Source organism: Anolis sagrei, chromosome 4, assembly GCF_037176765.1.
Source record: "Anolis sagrei isolate rAnoSag1 chromosome 4, rAnoSag1.mat, whole genome shotgun sequence".
NCBI classification, from domain to species: Eukaryota; Metazoa; Chordata; class Lepidosauria; order Squamata; family Dactyloidae; genus Anolis; species Anolis sagrei.
Genome location: NC_090024.1, coordinates 185,926,266 through 185,953,688, shown reverse-complemented (window position 1 = coordinate 185,953,688; position 27,423 = coordinate 185,926,266). Strand labels below are relative to the sequence as shown.

Genomic DNA, 27,423 nt, shown 5'->3' with positions numbered 1-27,423 from the left:
CATTTCCCCCTGAGAAAAAAGAACACGATGTTTGGGTGTGATTTTACATGGTGATGGACAGAACTTTGAGGTTCCCCTGGTAGACCTGGAGGCCAAATGCAACCCACATGTGATACCTTTGCCACTGTCCTCCCATAAAGACTACCTTGTAGGTCTACTTTTGTATACTTTTTGTAAGGGGAACTACATCTGAATCATGTCCCATCCTGGTACATGAAGAGTTTTTCTGCTTCAGCAACCTTGCCTTCCTATCTTTTTAAAAAATACAAAATGCATATTGCAGGCAATTTACTTTTTAGTTCTCCCTTTTCCATGAGTCTCTGTGAATGAGCCTTCTCTCTGTGCTTCTGTTCTAAAGAATGAGGTGGCGTGTTTTAGAGTTAGGATACCATCACTGGCAGTTTGATTAATCGGACATCTTTTGCTTGCTTTCAGGTTAACGAGTTGCCATTTGGGGCTCAGAGTCAGAGCCCAGGGCAGCCATCACAATAGCGTCCAACAGCTGGAACGCCAGCGGCAGCCCCGGAGAGGGGCGAGAAGATGGACAGGACGGGATGGATAAGAGTCTGGACAATGATGCCGAAGGAGTGTGGAGTCCAGACATTGAACAGAGCTTCCAGGAGGCGCTGGCGATATATCCGCCTTGTGGCCGGCGGAAGATTATCCTCTCGGATGAGGGCAAAATGTATGGTGAGTGAGACCAGGCCATGTTAGAGTGTTCATTCGGGTTCTAGACATTCACTAATGATGATGCATTGAATGTTCCAGTTGTGATCGATTGGAATATTTATTTATTTATTTATTTATTTAAAACATTGATATTCTGCCCTTCTCACCTCGAAGGGGACTCAGGGCGGAGCACAGCATATATAAGGCAACCATTCAGTGCCAGGACATGAATTCATTATATGCATACATAAACATTAAAACATTTGTCTCAACATTAAAATACACAGTTTAAAACCATCTTGATCATCTGTGTCTAATCTAATTGGCCTGGTTACTGAAGTATGCACTGGTATAGACCTTTTCTCTAAGTAGTTTATAGTAATGTACATAGTATCTTCCCACTTACCCATTTACTTTTCGGTTCCTATGAAAGATGGGCTAAGCTGAGAATGCATAATCATATCAAGCTCATGAAGTGAAATTTTTGCAGAGTAAGGATTTCAAGGATTTATGGCAGAATAAGGATTAGCAGTTCAGAAACATGCAAATGTGAGTAGATCAATAGGTACCGCTTCTGCAGGAAGGTAACGGCATTCCATGCAGTCATGCTGGCCACATTACTTTGGAGGTGTCTACGGACGTCGGTTCTTCAGCTTAGAAATGGAGATGAGCACCACCCCACAAAATCAGATATGACTAAACTTAATGTCAACTGAAAACCTTTATCTTTACCTTTAAGGGTTTCAAGTTAACTCTCTTAAGTCCAAGTCCTAGGCCACTAAAGCATACTTTCACATTTTTTTAAGGTGTGGAAGGAAGGTAGTTCGATTGGTGTGCAAAATTCAGTAATAGGCATTGGCCTAGTTGAATGATATGGTCTGACATGCTGCTTTTAATACTTAAGAGTGGGTATCTGTACAAATAGGAGAACAAGGTACAACATTGTTGTTTTATTAGCAAATCTTGCCAATGTACTTTATGAAACTTATCATGATGAAGATGATGATGATGATGATATCAGATGATCTTTCTGTATCTGAGGATTGGATCTTGGGTTTTTGCCGCTCTGTTGTCTGTCTATTTTTGATGAATAAAAAGTTGGTTGAAATAGCCATCCATTTAGCATGTGTGTCCATATTAACACACTGGATCCACCAGCCTCTGACTTCTGAGATCCAGGTGTGGGAGTGGGAATTTACTTTTTATAAACATTTGAAGTTTAAAACATTTACTTCTGAAACACAGACATGAGAGGCTAAAAACAGATTTTGCTCCTGGCATGTCAGTCTGTTCATTTTAGTGTTGACCTTTGCTGTATTTTATCTCTCTGATCACTTGGGGGTGATAGTAAAGGAAATGAACTATCCGACACCAGTGGCAGTAAGAAAATATGAAATGTTTGCGGGATTGGCCATCTTGAACTCAAGAGTAGTGTTGAACTCTTCTTCCTTAGATGGGTGACTCAGAAGTCTTTCATACTTCCCTCACTCTGTATATCCCTCCCACTCCCTTATGCCTCACCTCTCCCTTCCCTCCCACTCTTCTCTCTGCCTGGCTTGACTAACTGGTTTGGTAAGTTCATTCCTGTCAAGGAGAGATTGATTTAGTCTGCTTGAGGATCCCACATGCCTGCCTTTAGGCATTAAAGGTGGTGTAGCTGGCCTCTCATACAGGTCATAAACAAAACACTCCACTCTCCTTTCAAGGTTTGCTCATTGCCACCTTTTTGTGTTTGCTTCTGTCAAATGGCCTGAATCTATGGCTTTCTGGTTTGCTGTATCTAGAGAGGCTGAGGTTTCTGTTTTGTATTTATTCTTCTTAGGTATAAGCCCCTAAATGGGACTTCCTGAGAAAACATATGTGGGATTGTGGTGTAAATAGTTTCCATTAGGATAACATCTCCTATCTCTGTATATCAAATGTGTCCTAATTAAGTCAGTAACATCACCAATTATAGCCTTTGCTTACCTTCTCAATTACGATATTTATATTTTGCCCTAGTGGAATATTTTGCTTATTCATTCATTGAAACGTATTTACTATAGGATATTAATTCATGGAAAGCCATGTTCTTTTCCATTTTTATGAACATGTTATGTTGTAGACTTTATTTGTCATGGTTTCATAAGCTATGAGTTGAGACAAGGTTGTGGAGCAATGGCTTCAAACTACAGGAAAGGAAATTTCACCTGAACATTAGGAAGAACTTTCTGACCGCGAGAGCTGTTCAGTAGTGGAACTCTCTGCTCCGAAGTGTGGTAGAGGCTCCTTCTTTGGAGGCTTTTAAACAGAGGCTGGATGGCCATCTGTTAGATGTGCTTTGAATGCGATTGCCTTGCTACTTGGCAGGGGGTTGGACTGGATGGCCCACAGGGTCTCTTCCAGCTCTATGATTTTATGATATGTCATCTGGTTTGTACATGATGTAGTAGGTTGAGTATTGGAGTATGGCTTTGGGGTCCAGGGTTCGAATCCCCACTCAGCCATGGAAAGTCACAGGGTGATCTTGGGCAAGTCACACACACTCAGCCTCAGAGGACGGCCAAGGCAAACCTATCTGGACAAAATCCCATGATAGGTCTGTTTTAAGGTTACCATAACTCAGAAATAACTTGAAGGCAACAACAGTCCAATAATATGGCGACAATTAGCTTGAAATCCTCACCCCACAGTACTATTACAAATCTTAATACTGTGTACTCCACCTGTGTAGTATGTTACATAGGAGTCACAGACTTACACAAGCTCACAGTTCCAACATCACATTCCTCAGGTGAGTCAGTCACACAGAATGTGCTCAAATGAATCTCTGGCATATTCCTGACATCACCGTTTACTATATATTGATTTGTCACTTGCAATGAAGAGAAGGGAGAAGAAGAGGTGGTATTTTGTCAGTCTAATGACATTAGGAACATTTCATTATTTCTATCCATAGGCTAAAAGATAAGAAATTTAACCAAGGGTAGGATAGTGCTACCAGGTGAACAGAAGGCTAAAATTTTGACTTAAATGTTAACCAACTTTGACCAAAAAGAAAAAAAAATGCCAATAGCTGGGAATCTCCACTAGCTTCTATATCTCTGAACTTTTTTTCTTGAATTTTATTTGTGGGAGCACTATATTCTAATTGCAAAAATGGATAGAGAACATTTTCCTACATTTTGGAGGTGGGAGCAGGCAGAGCCTGGGAGAGGACTTTTTTAAAATCAGGAACTAAGCCAAAAGTCAAAGATTTTTTTTATTTAAAAAAAGCAATAAAAAGGATTTTAGAGGAATTAAGGCCTGAAAAATGGCATTGGGAACCAACAGCCAAAAGGTCTTATTTCCCCACCCCTGACTTAAAGCAACAGGCAATACGATCTCCCCAATCCCAACTTGTTTGGCATAGTCATGAATGCAGTGTTTGTTAACTAGGCAATACATTCCCATGGAGACTGCACTCTGAGGTCACAAACAGAGGATGACATCACAAAAGGATCTCTAGCAAGAGCTCTTGAGTAGGAAGCAGCAACACAATGCCTGTTTACACAATTCACTCTGCAACAACAGGATACAGCTCTGATGAACCTGGGCGGGCACTAAATCTTATTGTGACAGAGAAAGAAACCAAGTGCAACAGCACACAGATTAGCTCGTTTAGAATCTGGCCTGATAAAGTATGATGGCATCTGGAGTTTTTATATTTAGGAATACAAAGTAGACCAGAGATGGGTTCCTATCCTCCAACACACACTTTTAAAAAAAATGTTTATTTTTCATTCAAAAGAATGGAAATACTAACATGTAAACAAACAGGAACAGATAGTTACAAAAAACAAGAACATCCCTCCCACAGAAACAAAATGAAACTGTTTTTCTTTATATATAAAACTAGATTACAACTAAGAACTATATCTAAAACAATCATCCTAATCTATACAACTCACACTACTAAACATAGACTAAACATTTAACAACAAGAAATACTCTACAAGCCTCACACTCATTGCTTGTTGATTTTCACTTCTTACTTTCTGCTCTCTTAAAATATCTTTATATACCCACCCTTCTACTTTTAATAACACTGTTCTAAATCAGAAATCCAATAGTTGAGGTTTGTCCCCATATTTGCTGCAGGAAAATGATGAGTCCCAGTCTTTCTTAAAATTAGTCAAGGATTTCTCCTTGATCAACATTGTCAACTTGTCCATCTTGGCTAGTTCACATACCTTCATCAGTCATTCTTTATCAGGATAGTTAGTTCTTTCCATCTCTGGGCACAGATTATTCTTCCTGCAGTAATCATATATAGTAATAGTCTTTCATGTTTTCCTTCTAGCTGATCATCCAGGATCTCTAACAAATAAAACTATGGTTTCATCAGGATTTTGACCTTAACAATTTCTTCCAGCATGTAATTGAGTCCAGTATTCCTGAACCTTTTTACAAGACTGCCGCATATGGTAAAATGCCCCAACATTTTTCTCACATCTCCAACATTTATTAGAATTCCCTTTATGCATCTTATGATCTTGTTATGCACGCTGCCAGAATCTTTCTGTGTCATGCCAGCGTCCATGTAGGGGGCATGGGACCTGTCACCCCATGCGTTGCTCCATTGCAGCTTCCCCCTGCCTCATCACACGGGGGGGGGGGGGGGGAGCCATCTTTCCTAATGGAAAGATGGGGAGCCTGCCATTGTCCGTCATCGCCATGTTTGGGCCATGTTTTCAGTGGTGGTGGCAGTTCAGCCATGGAGCCGCCCCAGAAATAGTTCTCTGGGGTGTGATGGGAGCCATCAGGTTCCATGGCTGAACTATAAAAATCCCATAATTTCACCAAAAAAGGGTAAGTGTGAAGAAGCCTTTAGAAAGCCTCTCTGGCATTAGGTGCAATTTATACATCATCTTGTTGTTTTTTTCTTTGAAATCATTACTCAGTAAATTTTAAACTCTTTGTCCAGATCTAAAGGGTTGCATGATTCCCATTCAAGCTTTAGACTTTGATTACTGTGTGATCAAAGTTTTATCTCTGAGACTGTCCTGTGAATATGATGGGACAACTAAATGATACGAATTCTTTAGTGGAGCCCCAGTTGCCCACAGCTTTCCCATCAATTAGCACCATGTCCAAAGGGGCACTTGACAGTTCCATGGGGAAGATACAATAGAGTCTCACTTATCCGACCTGTGCTTATCCAACATTCTGTCTTAACCAACGCTCTTATCTGATGCACCCCCTTTCCTCAAGCATTTCTCCTTCAATTAAAGGAGAACTCCTCAACTCTTTCTCCATTTCCAATAAGTGAAAAAGGCAGGACAAGGAGGAGGAAAGGGGGGAAAAGAGGCAGGACCAGAAGTGGAAGCATCCTCCCTCTTTCCCTCTATGATTTCCACACTCCTCTTCTGCATCCGGGCACTTCCTGCTGGGCTTCTCTAGCCCTGAAGCATTGTCTTGCCTTAACCCTTTGAGTAATTGTTGTTAGTTATTTAGGTGTGTAGTGCCACGTTGGATGGATAACAGTAGGAGACTCCATATTATCCAACATTTTCGTTTATTTGATTTTCTGCCGGCCCGTTTATGTCGAATAAGCGAGACTCTACTGTAGTTGCTTATATTTTCACAGCACATGGGAACTGCTCAGGAATAATATGAAGCTCCCAACTGATTGGGATAATGGTCATACATATACAACTTTTTATAGGAGTGATGAAAATTGCAATTATGTAGATATAAGTGTGTTCCTCGCTTTTCCATTGCATCAACCAAATTTTGCTGTGCACTATAGTAATTCCCTATATTAAATTCCAAAAATTGGTATGCTGGAATATTCCACATCCTCTGATATGGAAAACCTGCTACTAATCCTAGATGGAGGTACATGGACTGTGCTCATGAGCAGTGAGGAAACTGTTCTTGTTCGGACATAGTCTTTCCTATTACTTCACTTATTCCAGGGCTGAATACTGCCACTAAAGTTAAGCCTCAAGGTTAAACCTTGGTTCAAACTTTCCTTTTATGTGCCCTACTTTGTGCTTCCCATTGTTCTGAAAGGCAACAAAGGAAAACATGTCCCCATTCCTACATCCCAGGCAAAGACATCACCCAGCAAGAAGGTGATAACATTGCATCCCACTTCCCTTTATCTTTGCCCAGATTGAGGCAACTTGCACCAGTCCCCATGGCATAGAATCTCTGCAATGAAGGCAAGAATTGAAGGTTTCTGAAGAGGCACATTTTTTAGATTTCTCCAGGAATAGCTGGAGTGCTGCTGGGGCGCTTGGCCTTTGTTCATCAAGCCCAAGTGTACAAACTGGTTTTTCCAGTCACTTTGAGACATCTGGCAATTGCTTAAAGAAACAGCAGCCCTGTTGTGCTTCTACCTTTTTAGTTTAGTCACTCTTCAGTTTAGAAGTGCATTTTACCTTACTTGATATTTTGCTCCACCTCTGCTTTTCTTTACTTGTCAACAATCTATCCTAGATTGTATCTTGATTAAGAACAGAGTGGATTTTTCTAGTTGGCCATTTTCCCAGAGTGCAGTGAAAGCTGAATCAGGTTCAAGACCTATCTTGGTGGGGTGGGCACTGCCTTGGAGGGGTCCATCTAATCTCCAGGGTTGCCTTGTTCTTATCCCCAACGCCTTTTGTGAGAAGAAGGCATGAAGCAAACCAGTTATCTGCCACTGATCTCAGCAAACGCCTTTCCCTTGTGCTCAGTAGACTTTGCAAGGCTGCAATAGAAACAGCACTCCCGGCTTTAATGTATGTGCTCTGTTTATAGGGTCTCTGAGTGTAGCTGTGCCAGAGTTGGCCCTCTGATGTTTTGAAAGAAGGAAAAAAATCATCACAATTGAACAGCTTTCTTTCCAAATCCTTCTAGATAATGAAGTTGTATACATCTGATCTTAACATTTTGGTCCTTCACTTGATCTTAGCCAAAAGGCCGAGAAGCGATGTGGTCCTTCACATTCTATTGGGTAGCCAAGTTAAATATGTACTGGATCTTTAAAGGGAAAGTCTTGCCTTTTCTTAAACATATGTGGGGTTACCTTTGAAGATGGTTTGGAAGTTTAAAGTATTCAACGGGCGGGCCGCAGCCAGATTGCTCACTGGAGTGACGTTCAGGGAGCATACCACCCCCCCCCCCGTTACATCAGCTCCATTGGCTACCAGTCTGCTACCAAGCTCAATTTAAAGTGCTGGCTTTCGCCTATAAAGACCTAAATGGTTCTGGCTCAGCTTACCTGTCTGAAGGATCTCCCTCTATGACCCCCTTTGGAGGTTAAGATCATTGGAGGAGAGCTTTTCTTGATCCCACCACCCTCACAGGTATGACTGGGGATGAGAGACAGGGCCTTCTCAGTTGTGGCCCCTCATCTGGGGAAGTCCCTCCCTAATGAAATCAGAATAGCCCCCTCTATCCTGCCTTTCAGGAAAAACTTAATACATGGTTATGGGACCAAGCATTTGAACAGTAACCATAGCAGTGCAATAATGGAGAACGACGGACTAATGGACTGATTCTGGACTACAATTTTGAATTTGCATGATTTTAATTGCTGTTTTAATTATGTTTTATTGCTGTTTTAACTGTAATTGTTATTTTTTGAATTTATTTGTTGGGCATCAGAGACAGGTTGAATACAGTAGTATCTGAGGGTCCTGCCACATAGCCCTATATCCCAGAATACCAAAGCAGAAAATCCCACAATATCTGCTTTGAATTAGGCTATCTGAGCCCACACTCAGATAATGTGGGATTTTCTGCCTTGATATTCTGGGATATAGGCTGTGTGGAAGGGCCCTCAGTCTCCCATCAAAATACTATCCATGGGTGATCTTAGCATCCAAGAACAAATGAGATCCGATGACTTTATAATATTTATTGCAATAAGTAATGACTTCACATATTGGTCTTTTGTTATTTGCATTTTAGGAGGACAAATTAAATGGCCAAAGATAACAAGTGTACCCAGCCAACCCTCTGTATCAATGGGCTCTGTTTTATATATAGTGGGAATTCAGCATCTACAGGTATCACCAGGTGATATTGAGGACCCGTTGTAAGTTCACTTAATTTCAGGGCAGCTTGCCATGTGCACATCATAGCCATGTGTTTAATAAACCATACATCCATATGTTTTTGGCTTCTTCCATGTTCCATGTGCATTCTATTATTCATATAAATAAATAGGAAACAGCAGTGAATATGTATTTATTTGTTGTAATCCTAAACAATCCACTTTTTAAAAGTAGAAACTTAGTAGCAATCGGGGTTCTGACTATTTCTGTCACCTTTTACTTTTGCGTGCTTGTAGCTACTTGAAGAGGTTCAGCTATTATCCATTTCCTTTCTTTTTTGGCTCAAGATAGTGTTTTTTGCATTTCTCCCTAGCTTCAGTCCAGTGTTCTTCTGGCTTTCAGTCAGTTATTTTTAATAATGCACATTTATTTTTCACATTATCTTAAAATTCTTTGGGGATGCTCCTCGGGTTGTATTTTGACATGATAGTTGGTTTAGTGTTCTTCTTTAGCTCTGGGCTGTGTCACAATCTGCTCCTGGTCTTGTTTTTGCAGAGATAATGGAGTTTCTCCATCTTGTTTCCAATTATATAGTCAATTGGATTTTTATATTGGCCATGAGATAATATCCATGTATACAGTTGCTTCCTGTTTACTTGAACAACAATTGGCATTGCAAAATTTAGTCTGTCTTCTATTTCATTTCCTGGACTTGGGCCAATTTTTCCACTCTGTTTCCTATTTGCATTCCAATCCCATTTGATTAACAAGAAGTCATGTTTTCTTGTGTGATCACCTTCCTCCTGGATTCCAGCATAGAATCTTTCAATTTCCTCTTTTGCCTCTTTTAATTGGAACATAGACTTGGATAAAGGTTATATTGATGGGTTTTCCCTGACATCATATTGGCATGATTTGTTCAGACTTTGTATTATATGCTTTGACTGCTTTTGTTACTTCCCTCCTCATTATGAATACCACCACATTTATCCTTTGATTTTCATTTCCTAAGTTAAACTCTATGTAATTAGCATAAGTCTGTCTTCCAGCACACTTTAATTGTTGACCATTGAACAATGAGAAGATAGATTGGTGTGATGTGGGTTGTACATTATATGTAGTGCAGCTATACTTGTTACACAGTCCCTCAGTTTGATTGTGGACCAGGTTCACACATTAAATTCTTATTTTTATTTTTGTAGTATTTATTACATTTTCCCAACATGAGATACAAGCAGTATTTTCCATGCAGACATAAGATCAAGTGGGGGTCACTTAAATGAGCTAAAGTGTTGGGTGAACAAGAGCTGAGGACAGAACAAGCTGACATTGGGATTCCTCCTTCTAGATGAGTACATAATCTGCTCTGAAACACAGTTTCCACATAAGCAGACCAAGTGTAGGTCAGTCCTCCCCTTTTCAGAATGTGTGTGTATGTACACTAGAGATGTGTGCTTTCCATCCAAATAATAGAGAAGATGCCCTGTGACATCACTAAGGGAATTCCTTTGTGCGAGGTGTGTGCCTCCATGCATAAATATTACACAATATAGAAGTTGTGTGCATTACACAGAATAATAATAATAATAATAATAATAATAATAATAATAATGCTAACAGAGTTTGGTCTCCCCATACTCCGTTGTTTGTAAATAAATGCACCATGTTCTGTATTAAAAACCTAGCAAATGAGTTACAAATTATTTTTGGCATTGGAATAGGAAGAGCGCTCTTTAGCTGTGGGTGTATCTTGTCTGGATTGAACTTGGTGAAACATTCTTTCCGTAACTTTCCAACCTTGGATGGGTCAGTGGGTGAGTCGGACCATGGGGGTTTCTGGGAGGTCAAAGATAGCTTCATTTTGAGGCAGGTGTTAGAAGTGGGATGCATCAGGAATCCCAGAGCATTGACTAGGTGAGCCGAACGCCTACGATAAATGGGTCATACTTGGCTAAAGGGTGAGCCAGTTACTGACATGGGGACTGATCTCCCAGCTGCTGCAAAGAGCGGCTAAGGGGAAGGAGAAAGAGTTGTGACCTGTGGTAACCTATACAACTTGAATGAGGGCCAGTGGGCAGGAGTGGAGAGACAGTGAAGAGCCTGATCCCTGTATGGCAAGGGGCATTTCTTTCTCCTCCGGTGGGTTAGGGAGCTAAGCCAAGCACACGGGAGGCTGAGCACTTGCCCCAGACAGCAGGTGTAACTTGAGTTGTGCTCCGTCAGGGCTGGTATGCTGCTGAATGCTGGTTGGCTGGAAGGTTGCCCCACTAGGTTATTTTTAACAGAGCTGTCCAACTGGTTCACGTGGTGGTGTCAGGGAAAAGGAATTTGGGGAATGTAGTAATTTGGAGGAGGACGTGCCCTCTGAGAGGGAATGGCACAGCCTCTGGTGAATCACGGGACTGGGACAGCTGAGCAGAGGCAGGTCTGCAGTGCCTGCCGGTACCAGAGAGAGACAGTTAGCCATAGCAGGTGCCTGGGGGGTTGGCGGGGGGATGTGCAAAGCCTTTCTGATTTGGGGCACAATCAGAAACAAATGGCATGAAAAGAGAAGGGGACATTTGCAAAAAGTGTAGATATGCACACCTTCTACTTTTATACTGCAACTTGCAAAATGTTTCATAGCACTTAAGAGTATACGACAATCTTGTGAAGTGAGTTGCCATTCCATTTTAGGACCAAATTTGATGTGGATCACCATCTTTTGAGAGTAGCAGTGGCAGTGATTTCTTCTACTGTTTCATTGGAAAGCAGTCTCAGGTGGCTGACAGGTTGATTGGAAGAGCAAGACGGAATCTTTGCTTAATATTTTCTCTCTAGCTTTTCCCACTTAGCTCATGCTACCAAACCATTTTTCTGCCCATGAGAACAATATAGGTATATGCAATCAGATGCTACAGACTGTATTTCAGAGGGAGGGAGAAACTATTGCCTTCGAAAATACTATGAAACGTAATGGGGCTTCCATAGATCTGCAGGGGACTCAAAGGCACATTCACACATCTTTAAGCACCTGATATTTCTGTATTTGTGTCCTCAGCTTCAAGTTTACTCATTTTTAAAAGTGATACTTCTACATTAATTTTCAGTCTGTGCCTTTTATACAGGAACAAACTAAGCTTTCTGCACATCTACAAACAAGTACATTCCTAGGATATCTCATGTTTAAATCCTGCTGCCCACTTGGTCACACTGATTAGTAGCAATTGGCATAATGTTCTGTGTCTCTTGAACATCTTTAGTTCTTGTTGTATTACTTTTTTCCTAGTATTTTTTTGCAGGTCTATATGATTTGCTCAGAAGTAAGTTTCAGATAGTTTAATGGTGCTTACACTCATGAATGTGGATAAGATTGAAGGTTTACAGTGTAATAGTTTTTACAATGATACTTCCCCCCCCCCCCATTCTTTTCCAAATTCTGTGACCAGGGATTCTGTAATCAAATCCTAATGTGTTACATTAGAGGACTCAAAGTGACTCTCTCTATAAGGCACAGTGAAAATGGCAAAGGTTGAGTCTCTTCATATATTTCTTTCCCCCCAAAAAACTGGGCTTCTGACAGCCTCATTCTGTTGGTGAAAATGGCTTATGAGGATACTCATCCCTGCATATTTTGTATGCCTTTATGCTAAATATAGAATTTTACAATTCTGTACAAGTTAAATCAGTTTAACCTATTTAAAACAATTGAACATTTAAAACCATGTTGGAATAAATCTGTTCATTTCCAAAGGCTCTGATTATTATTATTATTATTATTATTATTATTATTATTATTATTTTATCGTGTCAGGAGCAACCGCTCTGATAAGATTCCATGTTTTAACTTGGTCCCAGATTGAAGACAGAACTGTGCCAGTCTCCACAAATAGTGTGGCACAACTAGGAAGGCTATGCCCCATGTTCTTACCTTGCTGGTGGAGGAGAGCCCGGTCTCTATGGCAGAATCTATAGGAAGATGCACTCCTTCATGTTTTTAAGTTCCAAACCATTTGGAACTTTGAAAGTCACCAAAGGCACCTTGAATACAGACAGAGAGTGTATTGATAACCAGGCTTGGGCTATGTGATGCAGTTTGTATGTGGAAAGAGTAGTGTAAGTCTGTATGCCTCAGGAAACATCAGTGCCCAGTATATGGAGTTTCCTGTTCCATCTTCTTCTTTTATTTGTGCCCCACCAGCAGTTTTAATTTATTTTCCTTTAACAAACATTTGACTCTATTGCTTAATTTTATTTGTTGGTGATTAGTTCTGATTCCAAAGTAAGTATGTGTATGTCTTGGTTTCTGTTTTTAGCTTGTTGTAAATGAGTCCTAAGAACATTATCATAGAATTATATAGTTTGAGGCGACCATAATGGCCCTCTAGTTAACCCATGCACAACAAATACATAATCAGATCACAGATGACCATCAGGTCTGTTTAAAAACATCCATAGAAGGAGACTCTGAGGCAACAGATTTCATGCCCTCTATTCCATCATCCAAGTCATTGATAAAGATGTTAAATAGCACTGGCCCGAGGACAGACCTTGTGGCACCCGTCTCCAGGATGAAGAGTATCTCTTTGGGTTCAATCATTCACCCAATTCCCAATCCATCTAACAGTCGCATTGTAGCTTATATTTTACACATCTGTTTGTGATACTTATATATTTTGTAAGGTTTTTTTTAATCCAAATCCCTTTTTTGGAGAAGAAAATTGTTTTAAAAATAAATAAACAAACAAATAGGACTTTTTGGTCAGTCCTTCACTCCAGATTCCCCAACTGCCCCAGATGTTATCTCAGTGCCACTCACAGTTCTGTTCTGCTTCTAGTATCTTAAAGATTTCCTCCTGTTGCTGGTATTATCTTATCAGACATCCCATTTTCAAAGTGACCTGGCTATTTCCCAAATAATTTGTTACTGAAAGTAACAAAACAGTTATACTGACATCATTAATTTACTTCCTTTGTCAAAACAATTTTATCCTGCAAATCTTAACATGCTCATTTATTGCACAGCACTTCAAAGGAACGTGTTAAAAATAAAGAATGATATTGTGTTCCAAACTTATCCAAGAGACTACTACGGCCTGAGAGTGGGAGAACTGGAAGTCATGATACAAGTAGTTCAATCATTTCGGTAACTTGCCTCATGCTACTAGCTATGCTGTCCCTTGGCTGCCTGCAGTCTTGCTTTTCCGGATCTCACTTCTAAGATACCTTTACACAGCATCTCCACTATGGAATTAATGCAGTCTAAAACAACACGTTGACTGCCATGGTTCAGTGCTATGGAATCAGGGAAGTTGTAGTTTTACAAGGTCTGTAATCCCTATTAAGAAGAATAATAAAGCCTGCCAAAAGTCTTAGCAAATCATAACTCAATATTTTGAAAATGAAGGGCAAAACCCCTGTCTTTAATTGGTGTTTTAACTGAACTATTTTATAGAAAATCAAGGAAGTGGCTCATAAACTACTTTGAATGTCATTCCAGTGGTTCTCAATCTGTGGGTCCCCAGGTGTTTTGGCCTACAACTCCCAGAAATCCCAGCCAGTTTATCAGGTGTTAGGATTTCTGGGAGTTGAAGGCCAAAACATCTGGGGACCTACAGATTGAGAACCACTGATTTAGACAAAGGTACAGAATTAAAGACAGTTTGGAACACAGGTAAAGCAGTAATGGGAGGATTCTACTTACAACAATCTTTGTAATTAAAAATAGAGAACAAAAACAAAATAACTCAAGAAATTAAAAAGTTAACAGAAAAATTGAAGAAAAACTCAAAAATATTGGAAAAGATAAATTATTGACAGTAAGAGAAATAGAGAGAAAGATAAGTATATATCAAATACAAATATTTTGAATCAGGAGACAAACCACTTAAATGTTTAGGCTATAAAGTTATAAAAGAAAGAGAGAAGAAGCAAATATTGTGAAATTGCTCCCAGTGATTCTGTGGTATTCAAAGCTATTTGTATCTAAAAGAAACCATATTCAATGAACTCACACAGGTTGTATTCTTCAAGCATACAGTAATCTTGTTTTCATCCCTTTATTGGTACTAGACCTTCAATATAAGTTACATACCAGCCAGTAAAGCCTAATTGCGTATTATTTTTGTTGAGGCTTTACAACATTTTAGATGGTAGACATAGACAGCCTTAAGCAAAAGATTGTCACTGCTTTAGCTTGCAGTGTTTCTGTTTCCCTTCTGCTTCTTGAAGATTACCCAGAAGCTAAAGCTCCTCATGCTCAGACAGGGAACTGATAAAATCGGTATTGCCTCTTTTGGTCTGTCTGTAATGGAGGGTTACTGCAAGAAACCAATCTTGCCAGTCTTGTAAGATACCCAGTCCACCTCGGTATAATTTGGGTGAGCATTTTAGCACATACAATGTTTTGTTTTCTGTTATTAACCTTTGCTCTACTTCCTTAATAAAGCTACCTTTTGATTAGAAATTGCAAATACGTTCTTGTCAGTTGTCAATTATTTTCTTCCCTTGTGGCAGCATACCACCAAAATACCAAGCCCAGAGTAACATTTATGATATTTTTGCCCCTGAGATCATAGGACTCATGTTTCCTATATTTAGGGTACATGTCAGTATATAAATTTGTCTGGGAAGAAGGAAGTATCTAGCACAGACCTCTGTTGCATATCTCAATTTAACTATGAGTGATAAAAATAAATGTATGCCATGATATTACATTAACAGGATAAAAATATAACAAATTAGAGTGCTATTTCTATTGTAGTGAGATTGTTCTCGCATCTCCTTTCCATCCTATCACACAGCAGTACAGTATTGGAACAGATAACTCATTTACAAAGACTCAATGCAGAAGGAAGAATCCCTCCTTTTATTATAATCCATCCAAACCCTGAAATAATCAATAAATATACTAAGCTGAACTGCTGAACTTGCTGACTGAGCTTGCTGACAGAATCCAGGGAGCAGAGTGAGCTCCTGCTATTTGGCCCAGCTTCTGCCAACCTAGCAGTTTGAAAACATGCAAATGTGAATAGATCAATAGGTATCGCCTTGGCGGGAAGGTAATGGCACTCCATGCAGTAATGACAGGCACATGACCTTGGAGGTGTCTATGGACAACGCCAGCTCTTCAACTTAGAAATGGAGATGAGCACCACCCCCCAGAGTTGGACACGACTAGAGTTAAGGTCTCAGGAAGCCTTTACCTTTACAGTTGCATACCTACATAGTGGCAAGGAAATTGGTTGGCATACATAAGGCCATGAGCCTAAAAATTCATACAACTACTAGTCAAATAATTTTAAAGTAATTGATTGTTGACAAATTTAAAAACCCATCAATGCGTTATTACTTGCTTATAAATCTATCAACTATAACAATCTAAAAAGGTGAAACATTTCTTTGCATACCTGACAAATACCCAGTGTCACTATCAGTGATCATCTGGTCTCCTTCTTTATCATCTTCCATTTGAGAATTACCCTATATATTCATGTATATAAATCTAGAAAGTTTAGTCAAATTATCAACCCAGAAATCCACAGGTCAATGTGAGCACTGGATCTTATTCTTTACCCAGAAAGGAACCATCCCCTCCTTTGAGTAGAGTGGGAAACAGCAAGAGCTTAGTCCATCCTGTAGGAACATAAAAGAAGCGCAGTCTACTCTCTGCCATGGTGCTACTTCTGGCCTTTTTAAATCCCAGGGTGAGAAATGGCAGCGTCAGCTAGGCACAGCAGATCCTGAAGCGACATTAGTTCTCTCCCCTTTCCATGGAATGACTCCTGACTTAGTCATAGTTCATATCGAAATACATAATTTTGTCCCCAAAACATGCCCTTGATTTATCTGTGGGGTAGACTTATCCATGAGCATATTTGGAATTCACATCTGTCGTGGACAACCTTTGCATTTCAGATGTGCTTGTGACAGCTTTATAGTTCACTGCATAGGCTTGCAACAGTTAAATCAAGTTGTGTGCCAGGAAGTCCAGCCCCTAGCAGACCCAGACAAGTTATGCAGGAAGAGATGCTGCCTTCTTCTCACCCTGCCGCAGAGATGAAAGGAAAATGAATAGTTCTGTGATGAAGTAATTAAGATCCGTGGAGGAAATCAAGAGAATAGCTCCTCCATCAAAGAACCAAGGCAGACTTTGCTTCTTGGACACTTTCACTGTATTTCTTTCAAGCCACAATGTTCACCACTTGTCTCTGAAATAGTAAAGGAAGACTGAATACAAATTCAACCATATGGAAGAAGATCGAAAAACAGCACATACACAAAAATGGAGTGTCATCTTCATGTTCTTTATTTATGTATTGTTTTCCATCTCAAGATGGCTTACAAATTTGGTCTTATCACTTGACTTTAATATGCTGAATAGAATAAGATACAAGGTGGTGTTTCCCAAATGGAAATATGTAGTCACGAAAGTCCATCGTTGTTGTTGTTGTTGTTGCTGTTGTTGCTGTTGTTGCTGTTTTTGCTGTTTTTGCTGTTTTTGCGTGCCCTCAAGTATGGGGAACCTAAGATGGTAGGATGGGGAACCTTTGGTAAGTCTCACTCTCTCAACCTCTGAAAAAGTCTTGTCAACTGCTCTCCCATGATAGGTTCTATCATGGGAGAGCAGTTGACAAGACTTGCTCAGAAGTTGAGAGAGTGAGACTTACCAAAGGCCATCCAGTGGGTTTCCTTTCCATGGCAGACCAGGAATTTGAACCCTGGTGTATGGCATTCACACTACACATGGCTCTCTACAAAAGTCAATAGGAAGATCGTTTTCAAAAGTTAAGTTTTTCTCTCTGGGGCAGTGAGCATGAGGCTTTGCATCCGTGGAAACAGTGATTCACACAGCCAGGAACTGGACATCCTGAGTCAATTAAAGCACTTCTACCTCTGAAAAGAAGTATCCCCTTTGATTTAGTGTGATGTCAGATCCCATGTTCAGGAGAGCCGGTCATGAACAATTGCTCCTAGTTTTCTGGTTAAGTGTTTGTTTATTTGATTTTAATTTCAGATATCAGCTAACAAACATGGATATGAAATACAAGGAGACACACTAAGGAAAAGACTAGCTGGATACCTCTTAGCAAAATGAGCTGCATCACCAAGTTATTTGCATAGCTGTTTCAGGATGGTTTCAGAGGTCATGGGTGGCCTGCCTCTATTGCAAGTATCAAGGTGTTATAGAAATGCCTGGAAAAAAGCAGAAGGGCAGTGTATATATGTGGAAATAACATAGAAGTAGACTGAAATTGCTTACCTGGCCCCGCATGGTGCATTGCTGTTTGTGGTGGTACAGTGGTCTAAAGGCACAACTTTGTATGGATTCAGGGTCTGCATGTGTATGGTAGCACACATGCAAGCAGTAGATCTCATCCTTTTAAACTGCTTTGTGTTACATCCATACACAAAGAATAGTCTAATAATGTGACATAGTGGTTTGAGTATTGGGCTATAACTCCTGGATTGCTGTCATGTGCCTTCAAACTGTTTACAACCTGTGGCAACCCTAATGTGACTCTTATCATGGGGATTTCTTGGCAAGATGTTTTTTTTCTTGCTGTTGCCATTCTCTAAGGCTGACTTGCCCAAGGTAACCCAGTGGGTTTCCATGGCTGAACAGGGATTCGAATTCTGGTTTGCAGACTTTTGCTCAAACTATACACCTCATCAGCACTCCAAAATGTCAGATTTCCAATTGCTACTCAGCCATGGAACCCCAAAGGTAAGCAAGTCACATTCCCTCAAACTCCTGGAATCTCTGGGCAGCATGTCCAATGGTCAGGAATCCTGGAAGCTGAAGTCCAAAACACCTGGAGAACCAAAGGTCGGACAGCAATTGCTCCATGGGATTAGTATAAACTGGAGTCTACCTGAGGGCACAGAACTGCAGAATTGCCATGCTGCCTGTTTAAAAAAACCCACCACTACCTTCACATATAAACCCACTCCGACCCAAAGATTTTTTTTTAAAAAAGGTCCAAAATGTATAGCATATAGGGAATGAGGATTATGTGGAATTGTACTGTCAGTCAAGATGCCCAGGTGTTCCTTCATTCTTTCATAGGGGATTCTTTGAACCTTTTCTATCTTTCCCTGAACTGTCAATTTATTTGCAGGTAGCAGGGAGAGTGTGAATTTAACATTCACTCTAAATTAAATATTTGAGAGTTGCATTTAATGCTATAGTTCATGTTGCATAGGATTGTTTGGTGTTGTATTCCAAAATATCTGAAGAGTGCTAGATTGCAGAAAGGAGGCTTAGAGCAAGTGAACAATCTGCCCCAAATGCAGCTGCTTGTCTTTACAAAACAGAAGGCTTTACTCAGCCAGTGAAAGGTTCCAAAGGGAATATACGCTAAAGCGGTTTATGGAGGTATTCTTTACACAGACACCAGTTTGAGAGAATAAATCTCTTGGGCCCTATTTTTTTCCTTTGTGTCAGGAACTGTTCATATGAAAAACATGCTGTAAGTCAGCTGGCTTTCATGCTGAGGGTATTGTTACTCCACTATATAGTAACATCTTTCTTTTTCCCTCTCGCATGATATTTTTGACCCTAGTATAAAGCACCTGGCCTTGTCTGTTAAGGGCATAAGAGTGGGAGGGGGGGCTGGGATTGGGGATTGTGGTACATCTTCATTTGCAGAGAGAGAGCTGTTCTCCAATCTGACATCCTGCCTTGAAAAGAATACCAGCCATCAGCATTGCCACCAGATCAACTAAGTTGTTTTAGCTTTCCACTCTTTTCCTTTCTTTTTAAACAGAGATCATTCAAGTTGGCTGCAAGGGCATTTCAGCTAGCTTCAGCCACCACCATCTGGTCTGTTAAAATAAGTCTGGCCTGCCTCTCCGCCCCATCTCCCCTCTCCGGCTTCATCGGTTAGGAGGGGAGGGGATGAGGGAAAAGAGAGCTCCCAGCTGCTCTGACGTTGGAGTTTAGATTGGCCACAGCTGGCCTGTAAAATGTGGAGCAAAAGCTCTTCTGCTTCAAATTAGCTTGAGGACGTTGGGAAGTGCTGTTTTAAAAAGCCAGAGCTCCTTAAAATATCCTGAGAAGTTGCACGGCCAGTGTTGCAAAATCAAACTCTTTGAGAAAAGTTCCATGTCTTTGTTTTGAAAAGTTTCTTTAAATAAACATACAAATTCATGCATGTGCTTGGGAGATGCATTGGGAAGACAAATGATCATTGAACAATCAGGAACAATGCAATAATTTGGTCATTTGGAAGAGCTTTGATGGAGTGCTGTAAGTCTGGTCAGGGAGCATTCTAAATTGCCAGCTTGGCCTTCATCGGTCACCAACAAGGGATAGACAGACAGAGTCACCACTTCCATGTTAGATTTCAGTGCATCTCTAGTTTGGTTCAGTTCCATGTTCTTTTGCCATCAGTGCTGATTTTTCTAGATTGTTACTGAAATTGGTGGTCCATGGGCCAATTCATGTCAGAAGCGAAATGAGAAACTGCAAGTCGCTTCTGATGTGAAAGAATTGGCCATATCCAAGGATGTTGCCCAGGGGACACCTGGATGATTCATGTTTTACCAGCCTGTGGAAGGCTTCTCTCATGCCCCCGCATAAGAAGCTAGAGCTTGACAGACAGGACCTTACCCTGATCCTCGGATTCAAACCACCAACCTGTCGGTTGACCACTCCTGAAACAAGCGTTTAACCCATTGCGACACCGGGGGCTCACATGAGACAGTGTCCGTCTGGAACCCATTGGCTGCTGGTACACTGTATGAACAGTGAGTTTTCAGTGACTATGCTAATGAAGCAATGATTTGGCACATGAGTTAAAAATGCCAGTCTGCCACATCCAATATATGTTGTTAAATGCATAAACTACAAGGGCCCTGACACAGCCTGTTGGGGCTGGCTTGGCCTCTTCACTTCAACAACTGTTGCACTAGTGCCACCTCCTGGTGAAATGTCATGGATACTGGAGTAATGCTGTGACTGTTTTCCACATTGAGGATGCAAAGGGGTAATTCTAACCTCCCAGAGATTGGCCTTAGATACGCTACCAAATGTGGGGCAAATCTCTTAACATTCTTCATGTTTTTTTTCTTTTCTTTATGTGTTTTAGGTCGCAATGAATTAATAGCAAGGTACATCAAGCTGCGAACAGGGAAAACCCGAACAAGAAAGCAGGTAAAATGTGTTTGATGCTCCTCCTCTTTATTAAAAGTGTGATACTGAAAAATGAGAAAATGGTCCCGCTGAAAGCATATGTGTGAATGCATGCAAATGCATGCAAATGCATGCTTGCTTATGTGTGTCTGCATGTTCCATTATTATAAATTGGTTCACTCTTGAAGTGGGCTGTGGCACAGTAGGTTACAACCTATGGCTTTGAAGTTCTTTTTCTGGTGCAGTCATTGGAGAAAGTTTTACTTTCTTTGATATGATGGTTCCATACAAAGATGAAACATTGTTATGATAATTTCATCTTTTATTTGATATTTATATTTTTGAAACTTTGGTTGGAGGCCACTGCACAAAGCCATGGAACCTCTATTTATTTATTTATTTTAAAAAATTATATCCCAATCTTCTCTACCTCCGCAGAGGGACTCAGACCGGCTCTAGTCAAAACTATCCTTCCCAAATTCTTTGCTGCATTACAAGCATTCTGAAATGTCACACAATTAAAAATCATCTTTCATAAGTTAGATGGAATTCAGGGGTCGTGCAGATTTGCATTGTTTCCCACAGTAAACCTGCTGATTTATTTATCATCATTTACCCTATATAAGCCCCTATCCAGAAACTAGGACCTGTTAATATCATACCTATGTGCTTGTTAAGGGTGTGTCTGGTCCAGGTATAGATTTCAAAAGCGGAATGGCCAATGGGGGAAACCATTCAGTAGTGATTGCTTCATCCTTATCTCTTCTCTGCAGCAGATGCTGCTTGAATATAGAAAGGCTAAGGACATGTGTCTTCCATGAGCACTAATGCCATGATTACATTTCCTTTTGTCCTTCTCTGTTGTGGAATTGATTTCTTTCTCTTTTAGTATTGTAGTACATGTGTTAAATCCTTAATAATTGTTAAACTCAAACAGCTTTTAGTCTTCCTCATTAATTAATTTGGATACCATGTGCCCAAAAGGAAAGGATCCGATTAGATGTCCTCCAGATGTTTGGACTTTCCAAAACTTCAGCTCCTTTGGCAAATAAACAGGGATTCTGAGAGCTGAAATCCAAAACACCTGGAAGACCAGAGTCTGGAAAACACTAGATTAGACAGATACCAGATCATGAACAGAACGGTGTTTTGTTCCTGTCAGCAGATGAAATGTATGTGGCTCCATTGATTTAAATTCACATGCACCAATAAAAAGAGAAAGGCCTTTACTGTAAAAGAAGTGGGACAACAGCCAGGTAGAAAACAACATGAGGTTTCCATTTTCAGATTTTATGTCAGGAAAAAAATGAAATGTAAAGCAGTAATGAATGATGAGCTATATTGAAGGCTGTAGCTTCTCCTTCTGTGAATGATGGAAGCTGATGCACAAAAGACTGATATTTAGATGAACACTTTGTTTCATCTTGGGTTGGGTATTTTTTTAGTATATTTTTGTGCAGCAGTTCCTATGCTGCTTCTTATTCAGTCTTAGTGAAAAACTGAAAGCATGGAAAATAAAATCATGGGTGAAGGGTGAATGGATGTTTTAATTGATTTATCAATTATGCAATTCTCTTTCTTGGCCATGAAGATTGGGTCCACTGAATTAGTTTAATCGAAACCTTGGGGGGGGGGCAATCTGTGGCAAGCAGACTTCCAGGTAGTAATGGTGTGTGTTCCTCTTGTACATTCAACACACTCCTGCTATTCAGTCTCCACGTTCTGTATACATTTTTAGTGATTTAGGAATATGTGGAATAGTTGGCAGGAGATCAAACAAAAAGCTAATCTGCACTTTCTTTCTCAAAGAGGTATGGAACATATGGTCAATCCTGCTCCACCTGAATATGAAAGGGAACTTCAGGGTTCTATAGTGGGGAACTGTAGAATTTCAATTACCTTGAATTGCATGATATTTTAATGAAAGTTGTAATATGCCAGGACAAGCAAAACATTCTAAGCATTTGTTTAGCAAGATCTCATCAGCTCCCCTTCTTTGACTCTGGATTGTTTCTTTCCTTGCCACAAAGAAGTTTTGAACAGTAAGGCCGTGTCTGTGATAGTAAGGCCGTGTCTGTGTAAGCACCGATACTGAGTTGAGTGAGAGTATTTTGCAGATTCAGTTTTTGAGAAGCTTTACATGTATGTTTTTGCCTCTATGCCCCTCTTAAGTTTTGCATCCCCCACAACTTTCTGTCAGAACATACCTCATTAGCAATTCTCATCATTATAAATGCATGGACTAAGTCCACACGAGGGGTCAAAATAATGAATTAGAGTAGATGCCTGCTTACTAACCAAGGAGGAGAGTCTTCATTGGCTGTCTCTATCATAGACCAAAGTTGGTGCAAGTCTCTGGTCTCCTCACAAATTTGAAAAGAGCAATTAAAAGATTTAAATTGTATTTTGATAATACAGTACTTTAAGTTTCATGTATAGCTTTTTTTCAGGAGGTGGTTTTAAACCAACTTCTGTATGAACAGTGTTTCTATTCAAAATAATAATTGATTTTTCAAAGCCATAGTCTAGCTAATAGACCATTTTTGCTCTGCAGAACTGGGTCAGGGCTTTAAATGCAATGAGCCCACCATATATTTGTTCTTAGTGGTTAATGGTAGAAAGCACCTGTGTAAATATCCCAGTGCCTGAAGCTAGAGGGATTTATGATAAAGAGTTCTGTCTGAGGAAGTTTCAGGCTTCTCTGTTCAAAACTGGATTCCGCAGTGTTTCATAACTCGTGTGGTTGCAGTAAATATGGTTACGGTTTTGTGGTAGGAATAGACATGTGAAATACTGATGGGGGTTATGACCCTACTGCAGTATTTATCCCTGCCTTTACTTCTGAAGGCAGTTTTGCAAAGACCTGAAATATTTTTCTAGGTTCTAATATCGACATGTGAGAACCTAGAGGGCAATTACAAAGACTATTCGGAGCCTAGATGGAAACAATTTTCGACATTTGCTGTCTGGGTTGTATGAAGGGCACCAATTCAACTCCTAGTTCTCCTAGCTAGACAATTATCCAACTAGGAGAATTAATAAACACATCTGGATTTGTATATTTGTGGAGAATGATATTGTCCTTAAGCTGCAACATTTTATATTGGAAGTCCAAGGGACTCTGTGCGGCTTACATGAGGCCAAGCCCGCAGTACATCAACAAAATGAAGGCAGTAACAAAATAATAAATACAAAACAGTAAAATAAATCTCAAAACAAAAATAAACAATAATATACAAGCATTTAAAAACCTATGGCCAGGCCAAATGTAATAATTTAAAATTTATAAAATAATGCTTGGCATGAACAAGGTAGGATATAACTAGAATAGGGTTTTAAAAAAAAGATGAGGGCACGCAGGCGATCCTAAATCAATGTTAAAGTGCATTTGAGGACATACTGCTAAGAGTTTTCCTTTTCTGGGAAGGCACACTGGAACAACCATGTTTTCAGGCTCCTCCTAAAGACTGCCAGCATTGGAGCATGTCTGATGTTCTTGGGAAGTGAGTTCCAGAGTCAGGGGGCCACCACTGAAAAGGACCTCTCCCTCGTCCCCACCAATCGCACCTGCGAAGGAGGTGGGAGCACGAGCAGGGCCTCAAAAGGGTCTTGGAAGTTTCTGTAAGATGGTAATGCTGTATCTCAGGGATAATGGCCCCAAATGTTACATACTAAGATTAGATCTGCCTCATTCACTTTAACCATAGCAGTTTTCTTCCATTTGATCTATCAGCACGGAATACCATTTGTTTTCAGAGTTATAACTGTTCCTGGAGCCTCAGCTGGCTTTGGTGGCCAGTATATGTCACCTGGGAAGCACTGTTATCATGCAGAGCAGTGTGGGTTCATGTCTTCATTCTGTTTGTGTTTTCCTTTTTGAATGGCTTGGCGGGGCGTAGGTGTCCAGCCATATACAGGTTCTAGCTCGGAAGAAGGTGCGAGAGTACCAGGTTGGCATTAAGGTACGTTGGAGCGCCTGCCCATGCATCCGTGGTGTGTGAGCATGGGCAGCCCCCTCTCCTTCCTTTCCTTTCCTCTGGTTGACGGCTCTGCTGTTTTTCCCCTCTCCTTCTGCTTTTCTCTCTGCAGGTCTCTAGCCACTTGCAGGTTCTAGCCAGACGGAAATCTCGCGAGATTCAGTCCAAGCTGAAGGTACGCGCTTCCCCGGCTTTCCTACTTTTGAGCCATGGCCATACTGGCGACTAACACACTGCGCTCTGTGGTTGCCGCTCTTTTCCTTTTACGTCTTTGCCCCTCTCCCTTTGTTCCTGGGACCAGACACTTTCAAAGTCCTGCTGTGGGAAACCAGAGCTGGAAGGGGGGGAGGGTGGGGGAGTCATAGGGCACCTCTGCTTGTCAGAATCTACGTAGAAGTGCTGCCATCAAACAGTCCAGCGCCTCTCTTCCAAGACAGTGAAGTCATCCTAGTTCATGACATAATTGCACTGAAGAGAATGGGAGAGTGCATTTCCAGTAACAGCTGGAGTTCTCAGGTTGGTGGACAGCAAATAATAGCTTCAGATGTCTTCATAAGTATCTATCGCTTCTCTCATCCCATCTATCAGTCATCAGTATTCTCCTCTGTGCAAGTGCTCCACCATAGCAACAGAAATTGGGAACTTGCAAGGGAAGCTAAACCAGAGAAGCAGTGGCTGTGAGACAATAGTAAAAATTGTCACTCTTGCTTAGTGAGAAGGTACCTCCATAGAGGGGAATGAAGCACTCCTTTTTCCCCTCGGCTCATTATTATTTTGGTAGTAAAGTCTCTGCAAAGTTGAAAAAGTTAAATGCCATTTCACTAACTGCCATTGTCTTTGCAGGATTGGTTAATTTTTTTGTAGCAGTACTGGTTTAGTCAGTACTCCAAGGCTGCAATTTCAAAGCTGGGTAACAGACCCAAAACACAACAAAATACATAAAATCTATTCTTTAGGAAAACATTTACATAAACAAAAATCCAAAGTTGTTTATGTACATATTCTGATTGTTAGATTGCATTTTGTTAGCAAGCAAGGTTTCAGTATAAAGTTGTTTATGTGTCTCTGAGATGGTTCAATTTTATCTAAGAAAGTTTAGTAAAAGTGAGCTCAGAGTTTCTTATGTGTTACATCAGCTGAAAAATGTGGTTGTTTTTAGTATCTGGTAAGATATTTGGGCAAAAAAGCACATCTAAGATAATAAGTTGGTTAGAATGCAAATAAAAAACTGAAGATGACCATCCTCTGTTATAAATATTCTTATCCGGATTCACGTTACTCAGAGCAAGTTTATGGGACCAGGAGCCAAGGAAGTTGAGCAGGGGTAAAAACTTGAGAGCTTTTATCCTGTGATTGCCTTTCCTTTCCTTCTATAGTTGGCTTTCCTTTTCTTCTTTCTTCTGTAACTTGAGATTGGCTAACCTTTCCTATAACCCTTTCCTCTGTGTGTTTGTGAATTGTGTGTAAAAGGTACACACAGGAGGGAGTGGGTGTCTTAAGGGAGGGCTACATGGTGAAGGTGTTTCAACCTTACATTGATTGTCTCTTTGTTGTCGTTGTCTGATATATGCATTGGAAAGTACCTAATATTCCAGCACTGTAAACTGTACCCACTATTCAATTCAAAATACCTTTCCTTTCTAGAGTTCACAAGGTGGCAGCTGCAACTACCATATTGCAGCTGTAATGAATACCCTATGGGTCAAGAGTTTCCCTACTTTCTGCCCCCAAATAACCCGCAAGCAGATTAAGTTGCCTACATGCATTGCCCAAAACTTCAAAATTCAGTACAGTGTAATATGGTCTCACTTATTTTACAAATAAGTGAGACACAGCAAATACACAATTCTAGGGTTGCCATGCTAGTCAATTGAAACTAATTGACTGTGGTTAGTTTTTGTTTAATGGTCAAAAATCCACAGTATGTATGTGGCACCTTTAAGATTTTAATATTTGCTTCCCAGGAGACCAGATTTCAAATCCCCAATCAGACATGAGAGTTCATGGGGTGACCTTGGGCAAGTCACACACTCTCAGCCTTGGAAGAAGGCAATGGCAAACCCCTCTGAATGCATCTGAGACAGGGTTATTATAAATTGGAGTCCACACTCCAGTTTTATGTAATAAATCATTCCTTGAGAAAGATGGGATACCGGTAGGTTTTTCCCTAGTGCTGTATTCATAACAAAACTTCTTACCAGGGATGTTGCGATGATAAAAGAGCTTAGGTTCCCTGAGCTCTTTTGAGGATGTATGGAAAAATGTATTAAAATATCTAATTCATTTTTAAGTCTAGCTGTTACTGTGAAACAGTACATTTCTAGAAATTACTAAAAGTGCAACTTAAAGTCACAATATACTTAATAAAAATACAACAAGGCCTACTAGCAAACTTGCAGTCTGATTCAGGGTGAGTCACAGAAAAGAAGAAAGGAAAGAGGGATCAAAGAAGTCAAGTTGAAAAAAATGTTATGTAGCTATCACATAATATCCAGTTCTGTTATAGATAGCAGTGTTAGGGTGATGCATTGGAGAGAGTGCTCAAAAATAGTTTCCCTGTTTCTCACCATAGTGTGTTGTTATCAGAGGACCTTTTAATTATATATCCATAAATTCTCACTCTTCTTTCTGCAACCCCCCCCCCCCTTCCTTAACA

At 40.3% G+C, this 27,423-nt stretch overlaps 1 protein-coding gene across 4 annotated transcripts in view; it reads left to right on the top strand.

Annotated features, from left to right (window-relative positions):
- The window catches only part of TEAD3 (TEA domain transcription factor 3), a 95,446-nt gene that overhangs the window by 52,886 nt on the left and 15,137 nt on the right, over positions 1 to 27,423 (top strand). For 2 of the 4 annotated variants that reach the window (XM_060773198.2, XM_067467975.1), the window contains exons 2-5: positions 436 to 690; positions 20,747 to 20,811; positions 24,690 to 24,752; positions 24,880 to 24,942. In XM_060773198.2, coding sequence (XP_060629181.1) covers positions 555 to 690; positions 20,747 to 20,811; positions 24,690 to 24,752; positions 24,880 to 24,942 — 327 coding nt within the window. In that variant the 5' untranslated portion in view covers positions 436 to 554. The remainder of the gene's footprint in view (positions 1 to 435; positions 691 to 20,746; positions 20,812 to 24,689; positions 24,753 to 24,879; positions 24,943 to 27,423) is intronic. The other 2 variants (XM_060773200.2, XM_060773201.2) reach the window with 2 other exon arrangements.